At 41.6% G+C, this 25,645-nt stretch overlaps 1 protein-coding gene across 6 annotated transcripts in view; it reads left to right on the top strand.

The window, feature by feature from the left end:
- LOC144593733 (ensconsin-like) overlaps positions 1-25,645 on the top strand; it is a 95,808-nt gene that overhangs the window by 62,978 nt on the left and 7,185 nt on the right. For all 6 annotated transcript variants that reach the window (XM_078399732.1, XM_078399730.1, XM_078399729.1 and 3 more), the window contains 8 exons: positions 5,492-5,628; positions 6,223-6,398; positions 12,189-12,360; positions 14,641-14,824; positions 20,195-20,296; positions 21,394-21,444; positions 21,519-21,585; positions 24,683-24,824. In XM_078399732.1, the coding sequence (XP_078255858.1) occupies positions 5,492-5,628; positions 6,223-6,398; positions 12,189-12,360; positions 14,641-14,824; positions 20,195-20,296; positions 21,394-21,444; positions 21,519-21,585; positions 24,683-24,824 (1,031 nt within the window). The remainder of the gene's footprint in view (positions 1-5,491; positions 5,629-6,222; positions 6,399-12,188; positions 12,361-14,640; positions 14,825-20,194; positions 20,297-21,393; positions 21,445-21,518; positions 21,586-24,682; positions 24,825-25,645) is intronic.

A 25,645-nucleotide genomic window follows, 5' to 3' on the forward strand; every position in this document is an offset into this window, starting at 1 on the left:
AGGGATAAAATTGGTCCATTAGAGAGTCAGAGTGGACAGCTATGTGCTGAGCCGGAAGAAATGGGGGAGATATTAAACAATTTCTTTTCTTCGGTATTTACCGAGGAGAAGGATATTGAATTATGTGAGGTAAGCGAAACAAGTAGAGTAGTGATAGAAATTAGGAGGATTAAAGAAGAGGAGGTACGGACACTTTTGAAGAATATAAAAGTGGATAAGTCTCCAGGTCCTGATAGGATATTCCCTAGGACATTGAGGGAAGTTAGTGCAGAAATAGCAGGGGCTATGACGGAAATATTTCAAACGTCATTAGAAACAGGGATGGTGCCGGAAGATAGAATAGAATATAGAATAGAATAGTTCCTTTATTGTCATTGTAACATGAGCCATGTACAACGAAATTGTAAAATGTCAGCCAGTCAGTGCACCATTCAAACATTTCTAAAAGCTAACGATACATACAAGGTAAAATATTTTAAAAAAGATAAACAACTAAAATAAATATCATGAAAATAGCACGCATAAACACCCAACCCTACATCCTTCTGTCGATTTCACAGTCTCTTATTATGTATCGCCCCTGCGTTCCTTGGCGGCTACATTTAGTGCCTTTATAGCAGTGGGGTAAAAACTATTTTTAAATCTATTTGTCCTTGTCCTTGTAGATCTGTACCGTCTGCCTGACGGTAACAGTTCAAACAGGGAGTGTCCGGGGTGGGAAATGTCCTTTATAATACTCTGGGATTTTTTGATGCAGCGGGAACTGTGTAAGTCCTCCAAGGTAAGTAGAGGGCAGCCGACAATCCTCTGGGCGTTGTCAATGGCCCTCTGGAGCGCTTTCCTCTGAGCCGCTGTGCAGCTGGTGTACCATACGCATACACAGTATGTTAGGATGCTCTCAATGTAGCACCGATAAAAGGACAACAGCAGTCTCTGAGTGATGTTATTCTTCCTGAGCACCCTCAGGAAGTGCAGTCTCTGCTGGACCTTTTTCAGCAGCGCAGAGGTGTTCACGCTCCACGTCAGGTCCTCCTCAATATGGATTCCCAGGAAGCGGAAATCCGCCACCCTCTCCACACAGTCCCCTCTGATAGTTAATGGTACCATGTCCGTTTTATTCTTTCTGAAGTCTATTATTATTTCCTTTGTCTTTAAGGTGTTGAGGAGCAGGTTATTTTCTCCACACCACACTGTCAGCTGCTCCGCCTCATCCCGGTAGGCGTACTCGTCCCCCCCGGTGATGAGTCCCACCACCGTAGTGTCATCCGCAAATTTGACAATGGTGTTGCTGTGGTGGGCGGGGGTGCAGTCATGTGTATAGATGGTGTAGAGCAGGGGGCTCAGCACGCAGCCCTGTGGAGAGCCGGTACTGAGGCTGAGGGCCGTGGATGTGTGATGGCCCACTCTGACTCTCTGGCTGCGAGCTGACAGGAAGCTATTTATCCACATGCAGGTGGAGTGTGGAAGTCCCAAGTCCCCCAGTTTGTCCACCAGTTTATGGGGAAGGATTGTATTAAAGGCAGAGCTGTAGTCCACAAAGAGCATCCGCACGTAGCTCCCCGGCTGCTCCAGGTGGAACAGTGCAGCATGGAGGGCTGTGGCTATAGCGTCCTCTGTGGATCTATTCGCTCTGTACGCAAACTGGTGGGGGTCAAAGCTTCGGGGCAGGAGTGATGTGATATGACCCCGGACCAGTTTTTCAAAACACTTCATCACCACTGGTGTGAGTGCGACTGGCCGGTAGTCGTTGAGGCTGGAAATGTGGGGTTTTTTGGGCAAGGGGACTATGGGGACAAGGGGACAAGATTGGCGCATTGCGCATGTTGTGCCTTTGTTTAAAAAAGGTTCTAAAAGTAAACCTAGCAATTATAGACCTATTAGTTTGACGTCTGTGGTGGGAAAATTAATGGAAAAGATACTTAGGGACAATATATATAATTATTTGGATAATCAAGGCCTGATTAGAAACAGTCAACATGGATTTGTGCCTGGAAGGTCATGTTTGACTAATCTTCTTGAATTTTTTGAAGAGGTTACCAGGGAAATTGATAAGGGCAAGGCTGTGGATGTTGTCTATATGGACTTCAGTAAGGCATTTGACAAGGTTCCACATGGAAGGTTGATTAAGAAGGTTAAATCGTTGGGTATTAATAGTGAGGTTGCAAGATGGATTCAACAATGGCTGAATGGGAGATACCAGAGGGTAACGGTTGACAATTGTATGTCAGGTTGGAGGCCAGTGTCTAGTGGAGTGCCCCAAGGATCTGTGTTGGGTCCACTGTTGTTTGTCATTTACATTAATGATCTGGATGATGGTGTGGCAAATTGGATTAGTAAATATGCAGATGATACTAAGATAGGTGGAGTAGTTGATAGTGAGGTAGATTTTCAAAGTCTACAGAGAGACTTGGGCCTTTTGGAAGGGTGGGCTGAAAGATGGCAGATGGAGTTTAATGCTGATAAGTGTGAGGTGCTGCATTTTGGTAGGACAAATCAAAATAGGACGTACAGGGTAAATGGTAGGGAATTGAGGAATGCAGTGGAACAGAGGGATCTGGGAATAACTGTGCATTGTTCCCTGAAGGTGGAATCTCATGTGGATAGGGTGGTGAAGAAGGCGTTTGGTATGCTTGCCTTTATAAATCAGAGCATCGAGTATAGAAGTTGGGATGTAATGTTGAAATTGTACAGGGCATTGGTGAGGCCGAATCTGGAGTATGGTGTGCAGTTCTGGTCGCCAAATTATAGGAAGGATGTCGACAAAATGGAGAGGGTACAGAGGAGATTTACTAGAATGTTGCCTGGGTTTCAGCACTTAGGCTACAGAGAGAGGTTGAACAGGTTGGGTCTTTATTCTTTGGAGCGTAGAAGGTTGAGGGGGGACTTGATAGAGGTTTTTAAAATTTTGAGAGGGACGGACAGAGTTGACGTGGGTAGGCTTTTCCCTTTGAGAGTGGGGAAGATTCCAACAAGGGGACATAGCTTCAGAATTGAGGGACAAAGGTTTAGGGGTAACATGAGGGGGAACTTCTTTACTCAGAGGGTTGTGGCTGTATGGAATGGGCTTCCGGTGGAAGTGGTGGAGGCTGGCTCGATTTTATTATTTAAGAGTAAATTGGATAGGTATATGGATAGGAGGGGATTGGAGGGTTATGGTCTGAGTGCAGGTAGATGAGACTAGGTCAGGGAGAATGGTCGGCGTGGACTGGTAGGGCCGGACAGGCCTGTTTCCATGCTGTAGTTGTTATATGTTATATGTTATAGTTACAAAGTTAGATTAGAGAGGTTGTGACTATTTTCTTTAAGAGGCTGAGGAGGAATTTGATAGAGGTATATCAAATGGTGCAACTGCAGCTTCATAGCACCAGAGACCCAGGTTCCTTCCTGACCTCGGGTACTGTCTGTATGGAGTTTGCACATTCTCTCTGTGGCTGTGCAGGTATCCTCTGGGTGCCCTGGTTTCCTCCCGCATGCCAAAGACATGCAACTTTGGAGGTTAATAAGCCCCTGTAAATTGCTCCTTGTGGACTCGAAAGTGGGATAATAGAATTAGTGTGAATGGGTGATGGATGATCGGCATGGAGTTGGTGGGCTGATGGGCCTGTTTCCATGCTGTATCTCCAAACAAAACTTTTTTTTAAAAGAGGGATTGGGATGGACTGGAGAGGGGTTCACTTTTTCCTTTAGTGGGGGGCTCAAGGACTAAAAAAAGGGGAAGAGAATTAAGACTAAAATTAGGGGGGGGAATTTATGCAGCAAATGATTGAATCAGTAGTGCACTATCCGCAGATTTCCTGGTGACCTTTAAAGTGGTGCAACTATAGAACTGCTGCTTCACAATGCCAAAGACCCGGGTTCAATCCTGACTATACAAGGGCTGTCTATGCGGAGTTTGTATGTTATCCCTGTGACCACGTGGGTTTCCCTTGCTCCGGTTTCTTCCCACATCCCAAAGACGTGGGATGTACAACGAGATCTGGGTGTCCTAGTGCATCAGTCACTGAAAGGAAGCATGCAGGTACAGTAGGCAATGAAGAAAGCCAATGGAATGTTGGCCTTCATTACAAGAGGAGTTGAGTATAGGAGCAAAGAGGTCCTTTTGCAGTTGTACAGGGCCCTAGTGAGACCGCACCTGAAGTACTGTGTGCAGTTTTGGTCTCCAAATTTGAGGAAGGATATTCTTGCTATTGAGGGCGTGCAGCGTAGGTTTACTAGGTTAATTCCCGGAATGGCGGGACTGTCATATGTTGAAAGACTGGAGCGACTGGGCTTGTATACACTGGAATTTAGAAGGATGAGGGGGGATCTTATCGAAACGTATAGGATTATTAAGGAGTTGGACATGTTAGAGGCAGGAAACATGTTCCCAATGTAGGGGGAGTCCAGAATAAGGGGCCACAGTTTAAGAATAAGGGGTAGGCCATTTAGAATGGAGATGAGGAAAAACCTTTTCAGTCACTGTCTTCTGAGACAGAGAAGGCCAATTCTCTGAATGTATTCAAGAGAGACCTAGATAGAGCTCTTAAGAATAGCGGAGTCAGAGGGTATGGGGAGGAGGCAGGTACGGGGTACTGATTGAGAATGATCAGCCATGATCACGTTGAATGGCAGTGCTGGCTCGAAGGGCCGAATGGCCTGCACCTATTGTCTATTGACGTGCAGGTTTGTTGGTTAATTGACATCCTTAAATATCAGCTTTTGCACGTCTAGTTTCCTGCAGTCGTGCACTAATCTGCCGTATGTTGCTATTTATGCTCTCGCAGGCAGATAGAATTAAATTAAAAAAATTATATCTTCCTTGCTAATTCTTGAGAAGTCTGTCTGTCTTGTCAACACCTCTCCCCTTGTCCAAACCACAAGAGAACATTCTGTCCTGTACCTAATCCTGGCACCAGGATGGAACCATAACTGTGTTGATGGTTAAAGAAATGTCTGTTGCTCTTCGTGCCTGTGGAATTCAGACTTTTATTTCTACCCTTTGCTGTTGTTGCTAATGTGGAGTCTTGTACTGTATTCTTTTGTCCCATGGTACTGTATTCTAGACAACACTCCAGGTGTCTTTAGAGATACAATGTGGAAACAGGCCCTTCAGCCCACCAAGTCTATGCCGACCAGCGAGCACACCGCACACTGACGCTATCCTAGAGACCCACTAGAGATAATTTACAATTTTTCAAAAGCAAATTAGCCTACAAACCTGGAACCTTGTGCACCCAGATGTTCACTCGTGCATTGATTTAGCCTGTAATTTCTGTAATACCTAAAAACAAGGAATTTAAAATTTTATGATTTAATGTTGCTTCGACAAAACGTCACGATGTTCTGCAATAATGACTGGTCGGCAGATTTGAAGGTAGTCTGTACCGATGTAATTTTTTAGCTAGTGTTTAGATTCAAATGTTTGTTTCATCTGTTGTACCCATATTTTTTCAACTGTAATGTTATAAATGGTGGTAATACTTTTTCTTGAAATTATATTTAATTGTCTTAGATGGATAAAAGAGAAAAAGAGAGAGAAAATGAAAGGGAAAAGAATGCAGTTGTAGCTCTTACTACAAATTCAACGGGAAGGAGGTCATTTTCTCCCATGACTGGGAAAAACAAGTCACCAATGCCATCTGCAGTCCGGTAAGGAAAGTGCAAGTTTATTATACTAACTGCAGCAACTTTATTGAGCTAGGTTTCAAAATGTCAAAATTTATTAAATAATTCCAAAATATATTAAACCTATAATTTGGAGCAAAATGTGTGTTTTTAAATTTTTTTTAAAAAGTTTATCTAAGATGTATCTAAGTGCTTATGTATAGTGATTCTTGTACTGTAGGAAAATATCTGCAGATGCTAGTACAAATGCTAGTACAAATCGAAGGTATCACAAAATGCTGGAGTAACTCAGCGGGTCAGGCAGCATCTCTAGAGAGAAGGAATGGGTGATGTTTTGGGTCGAGACCCTTCTTCAGACTGATCCTTCAGTTTGAAGAAGAGTCTCGACCCGAAACGTCACCCATTCCTTCTCTCCAGTGATGCTGCCTGACCCGCTGAATTACTCCAGCATTTTGTGATTCTTGTACTGAACTGTATACAAAAATGAATTTCACTCGACCTCAGTATATGTGACAAATAAAGTACAATTGAAAATAATTATGGTTGGCATTTTTCTTGGGTTTTAAACTAAGCAACCAACTTTTCCTTGTTTCATATATACATTTTTCTTTATAATAGATTATCGTCAAAAACACCACCTGCAGCAAATCCAAAATTGCTTATTGCACCACCTGGTTCAGTAAATAATTCATCAATTCAGAGACCACCTTCACCTGGAAATGTTCGTCCAACCAAAGCATCTGCGTGTGAAAAAAAGGAGCAAGAAGAAGCGAGTTCAAAACCTCAAGACAAAGGTAAACCTTCACATCCTACATCAGATTCATAGAGTTATACAGCATGGAAACTAGCTCCTTGGGCCAACTCGTCCATACTAACCAAGGTGTAGTTTGATCCATATCCGTCTAATCCATTCCTCTCCATAAATGTTCTAAACATTGTAAATTGACCTGTCATTGGTGGACATTGTCAGGTCCATCACTGGTGGACATTGTCAGGTTTCAGATCTCCCCATCGTCGATGAATGCAAAGACACACTCGCGGACTAAACTGGAGGCTCAGGTGTACGTTGGGCATGTGTTGCAAGGCCTGCATGCCATAGATTCCTGTAAGGTGAAGCCAAGCAGATCAAGTGACACATCACTCCTGGACAGGCTCGATGCTTTCTATGCTTACATCAAAAGGGGTACCAGCAATGTATCTTCACAACCCCGCGGCGATCCAGAAAATATTGATGTCGGAAAATCCTTCCGAAGGGCGAATCATCAGAAAGTGTCTGGTCCTGAAGTATGAGGAAATCCGGCATGTTATCGATTATTCAATCGATCTTCAAGTGGCATTCGGAATTCGAAAGTTCAAGAACAAAGGAAATTGCAGAAAATGGTGGACATTGTCGGGTACATCACAGTTACTGGTTTCCCCACCATCAAAGGGGATTTACAGAAAAATCATCAAAGATCCACACCACCCTGGCAATCCTTTCTTCTCGCTGCTACCATCAGGAAGATTGTACAGAGGCATGAGAATCTTTACCTAAGTTCAAGAGCAGCTTTCTCTCAACAACCATTGGGTTCTTAAATCATCCTGTACAATCCCACCCTCTAACTATTTTGCACTCTGGTTGTCCAACATACCTTAATTTTTACATTATCCTTTTCTTGGTTATTTAGAATAACTAAATCAGAATACATCAACAACGTCAGACTCCTTTTCATAGACTACAGCTCTGCCTTTAATAGCTTTATACTATCCAAGCTTATCACCAAACTCACATGACTTGGGGTCAGCACTCATCTCTGCAACTGGATCCTCGACTTCCTGACCAACATACCCCAATCAGTGAGGATAGAGTATAAATCATCCTCTACAATTATCGTCAACCCTGGTGCTCCGTGGCAAGGCTACGTTCTCAGCCCCCTTCTTTACTCCTTGTACACCCACGACTGCACAACCATGTACAAATCTAATTCAATTTTCAAATACACAGACGACACCACCATTGTGGGCCGCATATCAAATAATGATGTGACGGAGTACAGGAAGGAGATTGAGAACCTCGTGTCCTGGTGTAGGGACAACCTTTTCTCAATGTCAGCAAGACAAAAGAGATAGTGATTGACTTCAGGAAGCAAAGCAGTGCACATACCCCAGTTTGTATTGATGGTGCCGAAGTAGAAATGGTCGAAAACTTCAAATTCCTAGGAGTCAATGTCACCAACAATTTCTCCTGGACCACCCATATTGAAGAAACGACCAAGAAGGCACACCAACGCCTCTACTTCCTTAGAAGGCTCAGGAAGTTTGGAATGTCCCCTACAACTCTCACCAACTTCTGCAGATGCACCATAGAAAGCATTTTATTAGGGTGCATCACAGCCTGGTTTGGGAACAGCTCCATCCAGGACCGCAAGAAATTGCAGCAAATTATGGACGCACCCCAGGCCATCACACAAATCAACGTCCCCGCTATTGATTCAATTTATACCTCATGCTGCCTCGGCAAGGCCAGCAGCGTAATCAAGGACAAGTCGCACCCTGGCCACTCCTCTTCACCCCTCTCCCATTAGGCAAAAGGTATAGAGGTGTGAAAACGCACACCGCCAAATTCAGGGACAGTTTTTTTCACAGCTGTAATCAGGCAAGTGAATCATCCTACTGCAACCAGAGAGCAGTGCTGAACTACTATCTACCTCTTTGCCGACCCTTGGACTATCCTTGATCAGACTGCTGATTTTACCTTGCACTAAACGTGCAATGTATCAACAATAAATGCATTAATTGTAATCGTGTATTGTCTTTCTGCTGACTGGTTAGCAGGCGACAAAAGCTTTTCACTGTACCTCGGTACATGTGACAATAAACTATACTGAACTGATAACTGAAACATTGCCATTATATCGAGAAAACAGTTAATAATTTTCTTTTATGAAAACTGAGGCTGGGAATAAGTGAGCTTGGCTTTGTGCTAGGACTTGCAGAGTATTCCTACTACATCCCCAATGCAGAGGATACTAATGAGGTCCACTTTGTAATGTCTAGAACAGTTCTATGTTTATTCACTGTTGGATTTGTACAAGTGTTAATGCAAATCTACAATCTTTCCAGGAAAAGTTGAGATTGAATGTCTCAGATGCTATTAGTTTCCTGATAGACGCTCTAAAGTCTTTGATTTCATAGATCAGAAGGAACTGGAAAATCCTCAAATTATTTCACTCCAGAAATTCATCTCCATTTTACATTTGCCTCATGACCAAATGCAAGACATGAAACTTAGCAACAGATTTTTTTACTGCAATATTATATCTCGCCTCCAACAAATGGCTTGTGGTAGTGAAATAATCTTAAGATTTCATGGAATCCATGTAACCTCGCACAACTGCAATCCTGAACAAAGATTGCTCAATTCTCATTGTCGCATTGCAGTGTGTAAGCGAGGCCAGTTTTTGCATATGCTTGGACACTGAGCTCCATGCCATTGCCGACTTGTTGATTGAAACTTGTAAAAAGCACATCTCTGAGTGAAAGCCTTCTACCAATCTGTTCAATGTTCAGGATAAGAACCTGGAGCTTGTAAAATTCCTATACCTTGAAAGTCACCTCTTTATAATGACAGACGCACTATGAAATGCATCACCATCTTCTATGTACCAGCACAGTCTTTGGGCAATTGCTAAAAGGGTGTTGGAAGATCCAATAACTCAGACCTGGCACAAAACATGTGGACCAATTAACAGCAGAGATCCTTTCATCTGTATGCTTCAGGATTACTGCATTAGGCACTTCACTGTGAAAATACCATTACTGCTGTCTGCAAAATCCTACACATTTTCTTGAAAGAGGAACAGTGATGATCCTCTCCCATATTAACATCTCCAATATTGAGGGAGTTTTTTTGCACCAAGAGCTATGCTGGCAGACCATCATGTTTACATGGAGACACAAGAAACTAAACATAGCACAAAAAGTAAGGAAATTTGTGTTTGGTAGATTATTTCTTTGTTGTAACAATGCTTCTTGGCAATAAATCTTATACCGTTGGAAAGCCTGTTTATTTCCCTTTTAAATGGTGCCACATTTGTAAGGAACATGCATTTGTGGGATGAGCAGCAGAGCTGAGTATATGGGTTGCGCGCATGAAAAATTTGCCAAATCTTCTCTGCCAATGCCAAACAGCTTATTCTGCTGTTGCTATTGACTCTTGTTTTGAGCTTCTGGTACCCCCAGGTGCTGACAATCAGGTGCCTGATTGGCAGCATCTGTGAGCATGGCCCCTGCTACAGTTGTCAGTAGGTGTCTGCTCCAAGAATCGGCATGCCACGTTTGACTGATCTGGATAGGGCCCATGCGATAGGGCAACTTCAAGCTGGTGTTCCGCAAAACCAAGTTGCGGCATTATTTGGAGTGAGCCCTAGTACCATCTCCAAAGTGAAGGCCAAGTTCCATATAACGGGGGATGTCAGAGACAGGCCGCGAAGTGGGCGTCCCAAGAAGACGACACCCGAAGAAGACCGTTTCCTCACCCTGTCAGCACTTAGGAACCGTAGGCTGTCTTCTACAGATTTGCAGTCAAGGTTTGCAGGACGATATGGCCGACGGCTCTCTGCCCAGACAATTCAGAACAGACTGCACGCAGCCGATCTCTGGTCTCATAGGGCTGCCAGGAGGCCTGCCGTGACTGCCCTTCACCGTCAGGCCCGTTTGCGCTGGTGTCGGCAACACGTGCACTGGAACCTGAACATGTGGAGGAACGTTATGTTCAGCGATGAGTCCAGATTCTGCCTACGGCAGTTGGATCATAGGGTCAAAGTGTGGAGAAGATGCGGAGAACGCTATGCTGATTGCTGCACCGATAGAGTAACATCTTTTGGTGGAGGCAGTGTGATGGTGTGGGGCGGCATCTCCCTCACTGGAAAAACGAGTCTTGTCATCATTGGAGGCAATCTCAATGCAGAGAGATATCGAGATGAGATTCTGCAACTAGTGGCAATCCCATATCTCCACAGTCTGGGACCGAACTCTATCCTCCAAGATGACAATGCTCGCCCCCACAGAGCAGGGTTTCTCAGAGACTACCTCCAGAATTTGGGAGTGGAGAGGATGGAATGGCCTGCCAGCAGTCCTGACCTCAACCCCATTGAACACTTGTGGGATCAGCTTGGGCATGCAGTTCGTGCCAGAGTGACCAACACAACCACGTTGGCTGACTTGCGACAAATGCTGGTTGAAGAATGGGATGCCATCCCACAACAGTGTGTGACCAGGCTGGTGACCAGCATGAGGAGGAGGTGCCAGGCTGTTGTGGCTGTGTATGGTTCTTCCACACGCTACTGAGGCTCCTGTTTATTAAATGAATAAATTGTTAAATTGCCAATATGTCTTGTTTCTTCAGACTTCAATCATCCAATCCACCAAACAACACCGAACAAGAGTCAATGGCAGAATAAGCTGTTTGGCATTGGCAGAGATTTGACAGATTTTTCATGGGCGCAACCCACATATTCAGCTCTGCTGCTCATCCCACAAATGGATGTTCCTTACAAATGTGGCACCATTTAAAAGGGAAATAAACAGGCTTTTCAACGGTATAAGGGCGGCACGGTAGTGCAGCGGTAGAGTTGCTGCTTTACAGCGAATGCAGCGCCGGAGACTCAGGTTCGATCCTGACTACGGGCGCCGTCTGTACGGAGTTTGTACGTTCTCCCCGTGACCTGCGTGGGTTTTCTCCGAGATCTTCGGTTTCCTCCCACACTCCAAAGACGTACAGGTATGTAGTTTAATTGGCTGGGTAAATGTAAAAATTGTCCCTAGTGGGTGTAGGATAGTGTTAATGTGCGGGGATCGCTGGGCGGCACGGACTTGGTGGGCCGAAAAGGCCTGTTTCCGGCTGTATATATATGATATGATATGATATGATGATAAGATTTATTGCCAAGAAGCATTGTTACAACAAAGAAATAATCTACCAAACACAAATTTCCTTACTTTTTGTGCTATGTTTACAAATGTTAAAATCTTGAACAAAACATAAAGTACTTGGAGGAACTCAGTGTATCAGTCCCTATAATAACGTCTGTGGAGGGAATGACAGATGATGTTTTGTGTCGGGATATTTCAGATTGATGGAGAAGTGGAGAGAAAGCTGGAAAATGGGTGGGGGTTGGACAAAGCTGGGCAACAGATATAGGTGGGGGGTGGGGGAAGATGATTGGTAGATGGGTAGATGTAATGCCGGAAGGTGACAATCTAAGGCTAATGACAGAGAGGTTGGTGTGAGAATGGGATCCCACCACCAGTCACATCTTCCCATCCCACCCCTTTTCTGCTTTCCATGTGGACCATTCTCTCTGCAACGACTTTGTTTCTCATCCCTTCCCAGCATGGGAAAGTAGTATTGAGGCAAAGATCATTTGCATGTCCTATTGCATAGCAGAGGAGGCATGAGTGGTCAATTGGGCTACTCTTCTCCATATTTTTTTTTGTAAACTGGAAAAGCACTGATTCCATCTGTGGATGAATGATTATTAAAAAAATATTTATTTAAGAGAATGAATTTATTTTTAAATGTTATTTTTCTTCTATTTGTCTAGAAAGCATTCGTGCTACTCCCAGTAACACAGTTCGAGCAACTCCCGGTAAGGTTTCAGCAGGTACCACTGATGCAGCAGAGGCCACAAGGCTTCTGACTGAGAATCGGCGAATAGCACGGGAACAGAGGGACAGGGAGGAAGAAGAGAAAAGAGAACAAGATGAGAGAGAGAGGTACACCATTATTTGCGTGGTCAGGGGAATTGCATTATTCTGCATGAAAACAATTCTAATATAAGTTTTGTCAAGGAAGTGGGTTTGGATTTTTGAGAAATCCAGCCTTTTGGATCATAATTGGGAGCTTGGTGTTTGCCTAACTAGCATTGACTAGTTTCATCTGTCATTCTGTGCTCAAGGACCAGTATTGGTTTTTCAGTTCAGCAAAATTCTTACCCTTGTTTTCACATCCATGCCTCGCCACAAACCTCCCTATTTCTGCAGACTTTACAGTTCTACAAAGTTCTGAGCTCCTCTAGTATTTTAGTACTTTGCCGATGGTTGTCATACCTTAAGCTGTTTAATTTCTGGAATTCTCTCCCTTAAAGCTCTCAAACTCCTTCATTGCGGCACGCCTTAAGACCTAACTTTGTCCAAGCTTTTTGCCTCTTGCCTAAATAGCATTGTCTAAACTACAGATTTTTAGGACTAAATTAGCATGTTAATTGGGTGTAGACCTAATCTAACTGCACTGTATTCATGAATTGGTATTGGTTTTGAAACTACCATTAAGACTATTGCGATATTTACAACTGCTAAGAAAAATGTTTTTTTTAGAACTTAAGGAGTTCATTAATAGAAATAACCCGTGGTTAATATTTCTCATCTATATAGTGTGGAGAAAAACATGTGCGCTAGGGAACATAGAAAAGGTAATAGAGATTGATGTCTTGAGAGAAGAGGAAGTGCTGGAGGTCTTAAAAGGCATTAAAGTGGATAAATCCCTGGGACATGATTAAATACATCATCGGATATTATGGGAAGCTAGGGAAAAAATAGTAGCGCATTTAGCAGAGATATTTGTATCATCGATAGCTATGGTTCAAGTGCCGGATGAATGAGGGTGGCTAAAGTTGTGTCTCTGTTTTAGAAATGCTGCAAAGAAAAGCCTGGGAACTATAGACCATTGAGCCTAATATAAGGGGTGGCTAAGTTATTGGAGGAGATTTTGAGAGAATGGATCTACATGCATTTGGGACAGTCGGCAAGCTTTATGTGGGGAAAAATCACATCTCACCAGCTCAATTGTCTTTTGTTGAAGTGTCCAAGAAGATTGAGGGCAATGTATTAGAAGTTGTCTATGTGGATTTTAGCAAGGCCTTTGATAAGGTACCAAATAATAGGCTAGGATTAGATCAAATGGGATCCAGGGCAAGCTAGCAAAATTACAAATTTATCTTGAAGGTAAGAAAGAAGGAGGTGGGAGAGGGTTGTTGTTCCAAACAGGAGACCTGTAACAAATGATGTCATACAGATGTTTGTGCTGGATCGGTTATTGTTTGTTATTTAAATTAAAGATTGGAAGCGAATGTAGGTGACATGCTTAGTAATTTTATGGATGATGCTAAATTTGATGGTATAGTGAACAGCAACAAAGGTTTTCTATAATTACAAAGGGGTCCTGATCAACTGGGCCTATAGGCTGAAGAATTGTAGGTCGAGTTTAATTCTGATTAATGCAAGATGTTGTATTTTAGTAAAGCAAACTTGGGCAGCACTTGCACCATAAATGGTTAGGCCTTGAGAAATTTTATAGCTCAGAATAACTTGGGAGTGCAGAAAGATTGGTAGATGGTGGTGAAGAAGACATTTGACACACTTGCTTTTCATCAGTCAGTGTTAGTAAGGCAATTTGGACCAAAGCACAATTCTGGTTGTTTGCTATAGGAAGGATTTCACTAAACTGGAAAATGGTACAAAAAAGATTTGAGTATTCTACTGGATCAGGAGGGTTCGAGGTATAGGCAGAAGCTGAGGGCTGGCCTTAGATGTTTATAAAATCATAGGGGGCATGGATAAGGTGTAATGTCACAGTGACCATAGTAAACCTAAACTGCAGATGCTGGAATTTTGAGCAATAAACAATCTGCTGGAGGACATTAGTCTGCCAGGCAGCATCCGTGGAGGGAAATGGAAGGACAGCATTTCGGGTCGGGACCCTTATTCTTCACTACTCTTCAGATGTGTGATGACGTTTTTGAATTGGGTGGAATTTGTTTTATTTCTGTATAGAGCGTATCAATGTCCACCATTTGGCTTTGATTTGGAGCATTCATAGTCATTTAAATGAGCAATATTTGTCATCTTTTTTGAAAGATAAATGCTGTTTGTGGGATTCTTTGCTAGAATGAAGGCATTCTGCTTTAGATATCTTCTGCAATTTCCTTTGAAAATGATTTTCACTTTGATGCTCATTCTGCATATGTCTGAGCCAATGTTTATGTGTTGCTGTTAAAGTCAAATGAAGGAAGAAATGCAGCGACGTAAAGATCAAGAGAAAGCTAGTCGTGAGGAACAAGCTCTGAAACTTGAAGAAGAAAAGAGACTTCAAGAACTACAGCAAAAACTTGAAGAGGAGCGTCGACTTCTGGAAGAAAAGGCTCAAAGAGACAGAGATGAAAAAGAGCAATTGCAGAAGCAAGTGAGTTCATTTTACGGATTCTGTACGTAAGATTTGTATGCTTTCAATGCCACTGTAGGCACTAATCTCAATTATGCACTCGGGAAGCAAAATGATCTTGCATCACAATACAATTTCTAATCACCTCAATGTTAATGCCCCCAGTTGGCCTGAGGGAAATTGTAAAAATGCATCTGCACATAAAAGTTGCTTAAGCATTGAGGATTGTTGCATGATCAAATAATAATATTCCCCATATCACGATTAAATAAATAGTTATGGACCAATCCAGCCTTTTAGTATTTATATTCCCCTAACAGATGTAAGTTATCCTCCTCAACTTGTAACTTGTCTGGTTTTGCTTTGATGTGTTGTGGATAATTTGCAGCTGATGCTTGGTGCAGCCTGGCAGTCAAAACTTATCATGGACAAAAATCACCTGGGTTGCTACTGGCAACCATTGTCATCTGATGCTATGCTTGCCTCACAGTAGGATTGTACATTGTTGTGCAATATTGTGAATAATTATAATGTGCCTTTGCAAAATTCTTGCATATTTTTTTTAATTGTGGTTCTGTATTGTGTAGGGAGAGCTGTTTAAGTAATATGTCTGAATCATTTTACACGTCTTGAGTATTATATAAAAAGAAAGGAATGAGTCAAGGGATAGAAGAACATACAGTAACTCTTCCTTTGGATAATAGGCAAAGATAGTAAATTGGTCATTGTCATTCTTGCCTGGTACTGCATCATACTGAAGTTACTGACATCATCTTAGTACAAAGTGCTGCAGCATTAGTGTTGCTGCCTCGCGGCTCCAAGGAGGTAGGTACAGTCACGACCTCTGAATCTGCATATTCTTTCCATTTCTCTATAGTTTTTCTCCACGTGCTTGGGTTTCTAAGTGGATGAGCTTGAGGCTCAGTTAGTCATGGGCAAGTATGATGTTGTAGGGATCACTGAGACATGGCTACAAGAGGACCAGGGCTGGGAACTGAATATTCAGGGGTACACAACGTATAGAAAAGACAGACAGGTGGGCAGAGGGGGTGGGGTTGCTCTGATGGTAAGGAATGATATTCATTCCCTTGCAAGGGGTGACATAGAATCAGGAGATGTTGAATCAGTATGGATAGAAATGAGAAATTGTAAGGGTAAAAAGACCCTAATGGGAGTTATCTATAGGCCCCCAAACAGTAGCCTCGACATAGGGTGCAAGTTGAATCAGGAGATAAAATTGGCGTGTCAAAAATGTAATGCTACGGTGGTTATGGGAGATTTCAACATGCAGGTAGACTGGGAAAATCAGGTTGGAAATGGACCCCAGGAAAGAGAGTTTGTAGAGTGCCTTCGAGATGGATTCTTAGAACAGCTTGTACTGGAGCCTACCAGGGAGAAGGCAATTCTGGATTTAGTGTTGTGTAATGATCCTGATCTGATAAGGGGACTAGAGGTAAAAGAGCCATTAGGAGGCAGTGATCACAACATGATAAGTTTTACTCTGCAAATGGAAAGGCAGAAGGGAAAATCGGAAGTGTCGGTATTACAGTATAGCAAAGGGGATTACAGAGGCATGAGGCAGGAGCTGGCCAAAATTGATTGGAAGGAGGCCCTAGCAGGGAAGACGGTAGAACAGCAATGGCAGGTATTCCTGGGAATAATGCAGAGGTTGCAGGATCAATTTATTCCAAAGAGGTGGAAAGACTCTAAGGGGAGTAAGAGACACCTGTGGCTGACAAGGGAAGTCAGGGACAGCATAAAAATTAAGGAGAGGAAGTATAACATAGCAAAGAAGAGTGGGAAGACAGAGGATTGGGACTCTTTTAAAGAGCAACAAAAGTTAACTAAAAAGGCAATACGGGGAGAAAAGATGAGGTACGAGGGTAAACTAGCCAATAATATAAAGGAGGATAGCAAAAGTTTTTTTAGGTACGTGAAGAGGAAAAAAATAGTCAAGGCAAATGTGGGTCCCTTGAAGACAGAAGCAGGGGAATTTATTATGGGGAACAAAGAAATGGCAGACGAGTTAAACCGTTACTTTGGATCTGTCTTCACTGAGGAAGATACACACAATCTCCCAAATGTTCTAGGGGCCGGAGAACCTAAGGTGATGGAGGAACTGAAGGAAATCCACATTAGGCAGGAAATGGTTTTGGGTAGACTGATGGGACTGAAGGCTGATAAATCCCCAGGGCCTGATGGTCTGCATCCCAGAGTACTTAAGGAGGTGGCTCTAGAAATAGTGGAAGCATTGGAGATCATTTTTCAATGTTCTATAGATTCAGGATCAGTTCCTGTGGATTGGAGAATAGCAAATGTTATCCCACTTTTTAAGAAAGGAGGGAGAGAGAAAACGGGTAATTATAGACCAGTTAGTCTGACATCAGTGGTGGGGAAGATGCTGGAGTCAATTATAAAAGACGAAATTGCTGAGCATTTGGATAGCAGTAACGGGATCATTCCGAGTCAGCATGGATTTACGAAGGGGAAATCATGCTTGACAAATCTACTGGAATTTTTTGAGGATGTAACTAGGAAAATTGACAAGGGAGAGTCAGTGGATGTGGTGTACCTCGACTTTCAGAAAGCCTTCGACAAGGTCCCACATAGTAGATTAGTGGGCAAAATTAGGGCACATGGTATTGGGGGTAGGGTACTGACATGGATAGAAAATTGGTTGACAGACAGAAAGCAAAGAGTGGGGATAAATGGGTCCCTTTCGGAATGGCAGGCAGTGACCAGTGGGGTACAGCAAGGTTCGGTGCTGGGACCCCAGCTATTTACGATATACATTAATGACTTAGACGAAGGGATTAAAAGTACCATTAGCAAATTTGCAGTTGATACTAAGTTGGGGGGTAGTGTGAATTGTGAGGAAGATGCAATAAGGCTGCAGGGTGACTTGGACAGGTTGTGTGAGTGGGCGGATACATGGCAGATGCAGTTTAATGTAGATAAGTGTGAGGTTATTCACTTTGGAAGTAAGACTAGAAAGGCAGATTATTATCTGAATGGTGTCAAGTTAGGAGGAGGGGGAGTTCAACGAGATCTGGGTGTCCTAGTGCATCAGTCAATGAAAGGAAGCATGCAGGTTCAGCAGGCAGTGAAGAAAGCCAATGGAATGTTGGCCTTCGTAACAAGAGGAGTTGAGTATAGGAGCAAAGAGGTCCTTCTACAGTTGTACCGGGCCCTGGTGAGACCGCACCTGGAGTACTGTGTGCAGTTTTGGTCTCCAAATTTGAGGAAGGATATTCTTGCTATGGAGGGCGTGCAGCGTAGGTTCACTAGGTTAATTCCCGGAATGGCGGGACTGTCCTATGTTGAAAGGCTGGAGCGATTGGGCTTGTATACACTGGAATTTAGAAGGATGAGGGGGGATCTTATTGAAACATATAAGATAATTAGGGGATTGGACACATTAGAGGCAGATAACATGTTCCCAATGTTGGGGGAGTCCAGAACAAGGGGCCACAGTTTGAGAATAAGGGGTAGGCCATTTAGAACGGAGATGAGGAAGAACTTTTTCAGTCAGAGGGTGGTGAAGGTGTGGAATTCTCTGCCTCAGAAGGCAGTGGAGGCCAGTTCGTTGGATGCTTTCAAGAGAGAGCTGGATAGAGCTCTTAAGGATAGCGGAGTGAGGGGGTATGGGGAGAAGGCAGGAACGGGGTACTGATTGAGAGTGATCAGCCATGATCGCATTGAATGGCGGTGCTGGCTCGAAGGGCTGAATGGCCTACTCCTGCACCTATTGTCTAAGCTTGTAGATCAAAATAGCTGCAGTAAATTACCCATTTTGGTTAGCTGCAAAAAGATGCAAAAGGTGGGCATGTTTCAGATGAGAATAAATTATGGGTTCCAGGAAATAAAGAGAAGGGCAATGAGACTTAAGGAGGTTGCTTCCTCTTTCTTTGTGGATTGTCGGCTCTCCTAATCGTCAGCAGGACTTAGAGAAGCAAATATGCAGGGAGATCACTGATATGTGTAGGAATAATGAGATTGTAATGGTATATAGATTGTAATGGATTGGTCCTTAACTATTTATTTAATCGTGATATGGGGAATATTATTATTTGATCATGGCAACAATGATTATGCAATTTTTATGTGCAGATGCATTTATAGTAATAGTAAATATTTTTGTAACTTCCCTAATGTTGATGTGAGGTAGTGATCAAAAAGGAAGCATATTGCAGGTATAGGGTCACTGGGATTAAGTACACCTCTTGAATATTTGGGAAGCAGGAGTACACTTAAGAAAATCAGGAGGGCAAAATGGGAACATGATGTCTTTAGCAGATTAAGGCAAAAGGAAAATCCTAAGGGGGTCTTGATAGGATATTAAGAGCAAAAGGAAAACTAATTAGACTAGATACCCATCATGATTGTTGTAGTCGTCTAGCCAAGGAAGATTGATGAGATGTTTAATGAAAACTTGAATGTGTTTACCATGAAGAAGATCATGGAAAGTAGAGAATTCAAGGAAGTGAACAATGGTGTCATAAAATGTATCGGCATTATTGAAAGAGGTGTGTTGGCGGTCTTGAGCATAAAGGTGGATAAATCCCTGGAGCCTGATTAAATATATCTTAAGATATTATGGGGAGTAAGGGAAAGAAATGCTGGGACCCTGGCAGAGATTATTGAATATTCTTTAGCTATGGGTGAGTTACCGGAAGACTGGAGAGTGGCTAATGTTGTGTCTTGATTTAAGAAGGGCTGCAAGCTTCGGCCATGGGCCTACTGTGGTGGGAGAATCCAGGAATGGATTCTGAGATACAGGTCCTGTATACATTTCAAAAGGCAAGCACTGATTAGGGATGATAGGCACAAAAAGCTGGAGTAACTCAGCGGGACACAGGCAGCATCTCTGGAGAGAAGGAATGGGTGACATTTTGGGTCGAGACCCTTCTTCAGACTGGGCTTAATATCCCATGGGATGTAGGGATAGGGATAATCAAACTGATTAGGGATAGTATGGATTTGTATGTGTGAAATCATGTCACTCAAATTTGTTTGTGCATTTTGAAGAGGTATTGATGGCAGCACTTCTCTGTTAAGGTCATCTTATGCATCATTCCTCAAAATTCATATTTTTTCTTTATTAAATTTTCTAAATACATTATAAAATAAATAATAACATTAAAACACTAAGAAAAGATTAAATAGGAAATAGAGATTAAAAACGCACCTAGATCTGAACGATCTAGGTCTCTATCTGAATGGGGTATACATAATGGAGAATACAAAGGGGCAGCGATATTCCGCTTCGTCAATTGCATTGTTTATGATTAACAGTCTGAATTTCTACCTTGTTAGGTTTCAGTTTAAAACCTCTATTTAAGTACAAATGACATTTTCAGGGTTGGTTTTATACATTTAATATGTTTGTAGAAAGAGGAAGATGATCGCGCTCGAGAGGAGGACGAGAAGTTAAGGAAAGAACGTGAAGAGCATTTTCAAAAGGAAGAACAAGAACGCATGGAAAGGAAAAAGGTAAAATTTGACCTTTTTAATAAAAAGTTGGTTTTCATCCCCTGTGTGGTAGGGACTGTCATTTTGTTTTAATACAGCTGTCGACCACCGCCCTTTGATTTTCGGGTCATTTTCCATTAGCTAACAGCGTGCAGGCAATAATGGGATATGGATATGTGCAGGCAGATCAAATCTGTTTTATCTTGGCATCGTGTTTGGCACAGAATTGTGGGCCAATGGGCCTGTTCCTGTGCTGTACGTTTTTGTTCTGTTTCCTTGGCCTCCATTTGAATTATTTTGTTCATTTTTACCTCAAAGCCTGCTGAATCATTAAAGTTTGCTCAAACCTTTACCCTTGGTAGATGCAAGAAATCCTTCATATTAACAGTCATGCTCATTGAATCTATTAAGCAAGTCAAAGAGGCTACAAAAGTAAATGTGTTCTAGATTTTCTACGCCAGTTCATTGAATATCTGCAAACGCTAATTTGTACATTAGTTTCAATGTGGAGAGCAGTTCTGGTCATTGAGTCACAGAATAGATATGGATAGGATTTACTGCAGTTATTCTAGAAATGAGACATAATAGTGGAAAAAAAAGGCTTCAAACAGAATTGGGGGGATGAGAGGCGGTTGATCTATTCATTGAAATAGAAACACTTTAGTGATTGAATGCGGGTATCAAAATCTAAAAGATTTAAGGACCAAATAGTAACAAGTTATTTTCACTGGTGAAAGGTGTTAAAGAGTTGGACATTCAAATTACCAGTTTAAAACAGAACATACGGGAAAAATTAGAACTGTTTGCAAGTGGTTAATTCCAATATTTACAGTTTGTCTCAATGCACAGTCGCCTAATTTATTTTATAGTTTATAATTTCACCGAGTTCCTCCACCATTTCGTGATTTGTTCAAGATTCCAGCGCCTGCAGTTTCTTGTGTCTCTCTAAATAATACTCTGTAGTAATTAGCTGACTAGTCCTTTGCTATGATTTTCAAACAACATTCTATCATTTGTAATTTTCTTTGCTGTAGATGTTTATTTAAAATGGAATCAACACATTGTGATAAACGTATGTATAAGGGATTTATTGTATTGATTGAATTTGTATTTTTCAGAGACTTGAGCAAATTATGAAAAGAACAAGAGGATCCAACACTCCAGAAAAGGTATTCTCTAGCTGCCACAAAGTTTGTGCTGCTTTATTTACAGTTTTTATTCTTACAGTGTTTTTTTTTAACAGGCGGATAATCAATTGTCTGCAGAAAAGGGAAATGGGGAAGATCATATACAAGCAACACCTGATGAAGGTAATGTCTAAGTACCAATATTGCATTGCTGTGCAGGTTGTGAGTTATGCAATTAATCTTTATTTTGACTATGCTTAAGTCATTATTGTTCTTCTATTATTGTGCCTCGTTGAAATAAACAAAAATGTTCCCGTTTAATGGCACTTTCAAATGGATTAGCAGTAGAAATTATTGGTGAAGAAATTTCCATTGGAGACAAGAGATTATAGTTGCTGTAAATTGGAGGACGTCACTGGAGGAGGCAGAGGGACGGTCAGTGTTTCTGGTCTAAAATCTGCATAAACAGTCTCTACTCCATAGATGCTGCTTGACCTGCTGAGATCTTCTGGCAGTTTGTATTTTGCTCAAGGCATTTCCACAGACCACTTTATTCAGTAATCACTTATAACATGCAAATTGTTAAGGAATAACACAAACTGAACCAATTATACATTTGCCATCACCAGAATAGACAGATGTCTGGCTCATTAGATATTCTTTTCTCCTAACCACAGCAAAAAAACTATTTTTACTGCTTTGGGTTTTTGTTGGTCATTGTCCCTCTGTCATTGCATCTTGTTTATCTATTTTAAGTATTGAATCTTTCATCACATTTGCAGTTCAATACCATCCAATAAATCAGAAATCAAAAATTGCGGGAATCACTCAACAGGGCAATATCATCCAGGGGGAAAAAAAGTAAGTGTTTCAGGTCAAGGGCCCTTCAGCGTGCTTCCAGCATTTCTAGAATCAAAATGTATTCTAAATATCTTTCCTATATCTTCAGCATCCACTCTCTTGGATTCCAATTCCTGTCATAAAAGCACTTAGTCTGTTACAAATAGTTCAAAAGCTCCCTTAAAGTCTCTCATGATCCCTTAACACATTTATAGATTACTTCCTTTTTACTCTCTTGCTTATTTTCGTCTTGATACTCTTAAGTGGCTTAATACTCTTTCTGTGCCATGCATTTTAATTACACATAGGAATGTGTAACATTTCTGGGGTCACAGAGACTTGGACAGATCTTATTAATTGCTTATATAAATGTCTATCTTTAAAGGAAACTTATATGGTCTTTTATCATCATTCCTTCAACTTTTCAACTTCTGTTTTAACATATTTGAGGGTGTCTATACTCAGTATTGAATATAGCCATTATACTACATGGTGGCACTTTATTCATTAACCATTCTACTACAATATAACACAAGTATGAATATTTATCTTTGGCTTAAAATTAATCCTTAGTCAAGACATTATGACTAATATTTTATAAATAAAATGCATTAAAAGACAAATTCTAACATTTCCCTGCGCATTTTTTTAGATCAGCACTCCAGGATTTCTGTCTCTAAATTTAGACAATAGGTGCAGGAGTAGCCCATTCGGCCCTTTGAGCCAGCACCGCCATTCAATGTGATCATGGCTGATCATCCACAATCAGTACCCCGTTCCTGCCCTCTCCCCATATCCACTGACTCCACTATCATTAAGAGGTCTATCTAACTCTCTTGAAAGCATCCAGAGAATCGGCCTCCACTGCCTTTTGAGGCAGAGAATTCCACAGATTTACAACTCCGAGTGAAAAAGTTTTTCCTTATCTCTGTTCTAAATGGCCTACCCCTTATTCTTAAACTGTGGCCCCTGGTTCTGGACTCCCCAACATTGGGAACATGTTTCCTGCCTCTAGCGTGTCCAATCCCTTAATAATCTTATATGTTTCAATAAGATTCCCTGCAGCAAAAAACTATTTTTACTGCTTTGGGTTTTATTATAGTGTTCCAACAAGCACCAGAGGAATAGAGCTGAGAGGTTCTTAAGCTATATTAATTTTATATTGCATTTGGTTTGACTTCATTTGGAGTACTATGCAGGTGAATGACTACATTGGTAGATGTGGTTAGTGATATCTTGTAATGATCTGTGTGGCAGCCCACTAAATTTATAGAAGATGGAGATGAGTTAAAAAGCCACATATCAATGTTTGCCATTAACATACTAGTAGCTAAAAGTGTAGGCAATGCTAATAAAAGGAATACATTGGGAAATAAATAATAATATAAAAATAAGCCAAATTGCTTACTATGCTGGATATTTCTGTTTCCAAAGTGTTATTGAATACTTCACAGCAATTTGTAGTTTGCTTAGTTGATGACTCATTTTGTCCCCTGTCTTTTAAACAGTTGGAATTTTACCAGCAGCCTATACCGTGGAGCTGAAACATGTCAATAATCCCTCAATTTGAATATTGTCTTTAAAAATACATGTTAAATTGTCTGGATAAGCAACCGTTCCCATTTATTGATAGGGATGCATGTAATATATGTAGGCAAAAAATATATTTTTTGCTGCTCTCCATGTTATGAAATGGCATGATAACTGGCATCACTTTATCCATTTGTGCCTTTTGTGTTTGGATCAAGTGGGATGAATTGCATTGTCTCTTGTGGTCCAGTCTGACAAAGCTTAAGGCTATGAAAGCATTTGATAAGTTGGTTATAAAGAAAATATTGTAGCGGGGTAAGGCGAGGAGCCAGGTGAATTCCGCAAGGTTTGTTTAATAGATTCGAAACCACTACCGTTCGCTTCAGTCAGAGACTGAAGACTGAAGTCTCGTGCCAAAAACCCCTGTAAGGAAACCCCGTAGCCTGGGCATTCCCAGGTCCTGTTCATCACAGTGCCGAGGGGGGTGACCCAAGGAGTGGCCTAATCCCCAGGGACCGCCACAATATTTTCATTTACGAGGAAGACAAGTTAGTGATCATAAGAGAATCAATTCTTCCCTCCCCCACCTTCCCCCCAAGAGTAGATTAGATGTGGAATTTTCTATCGTAAGGCAATTGAAGCAAACAAGCTAGTCATGTTTTAAGAGAAACCAATAGGGACAGATGATTGAAAGTAAATGGAAATGAATGTTATGTTGATGAATGGAGAGCAAAGAGGCTGCTGTGCAACACAATTCCCAATATGGATGATGGAGGACAAAAGTTTGTTTTTGTGCTCTAAATATTAGTAATATTCTTGCTATATCCAAAGTTCTGCATTGTATAAATGTTCATGTAATATATTTTGTCATTTCCTAAGCAGCTGATAAAATGTTTTTACTTAATTTCAGCAACCAGCCAGAATCCTGATTTCGTAACTGAAACAGAAGTGACAACTACGATCCCTGAGGAAGTAACTAACAAAGAGTCGGTAATTCAAGAAATGAGCAACGACGGAGAGTTTGCAGTTCATTCTCAAACAGATATACAGTGGTAAGAGGAGTACTAACTCATTACGCAAGAACTGGTTTCTGATACTTAAATCGGTAATCTAAATTTTGTGCTAAAATATACTAGAGATGCATAAAATGCAGTGTATTGGGATGGGTAAATCGAGGAATGCTGGTCTGCTCATTTTGACTCCTGTATCAGTGAAAATGTAAAAATCACTAAAAATATGACTAAAGAAATGGGGAGAGCCTCCGTAAAAAATTGGGGGGAATGCCATTCAGCACAATGATTTGAACAGAGTAAACTTGGGCAGCACAAAATCTTTTACAGCAAGTTATAATTGAGATATTCAGAAATTGCACTTGTGAAAGTCCTGACTTGTAGGTCATATATTTGAAGGGGAAACATATTTGTGACATATGGCATAGCCATTAGCTGCACCAACGCCTGTGATTACTAATTCTGCTAATCTGCAAAATGATCTCATTCACATGATAGAGACAAAGGAGCATAACTGTCCAAAGATAGACACAAAATGCTGGAGTAGCTCAGCGGGATAGGCAACATCTCTGGAGAGAAGGAATGGATGACGTTTCAGGTCGAGACCCTTCTTCAGATTGGAGAACGGTCTTGACCCGAAACGTCAACCATTCCATCTCTCCAGTGATGATGCCAGTCCTGCTGAGTTATTCAAGCATTTTTTGTCTATCTTCGGTTTAAACCAGCATCTGCATTCCTTCCTACAGCATAACTGTCCATTCAGTTGTTGCATCATTTCATCCTATTTCAGATATTCCCTTTGTTCTCGGCTTTGCCTTCCCCAACCTTCTCTGCCATTTAAACTAATTTGCATTCTCTTTTCC

The sequence above is a fragment of the Rhinoraja longicauda genome, chromosome 5 (genome assembly GCF_053455715.1).
Source record: "Rhinoraja longicauda isolate Sanriku21f chromosome 5, sRhiLon1.1, whole genome shotgun sequence".
In the NCBI taxonomy this organism is placed as follows: Eukaryota; Metazoa; Chordata; class Chondrichthyes; order Rajiformes; family Arhynchobatidae; genus Rhinoraja; species Rhinoraja longicauda.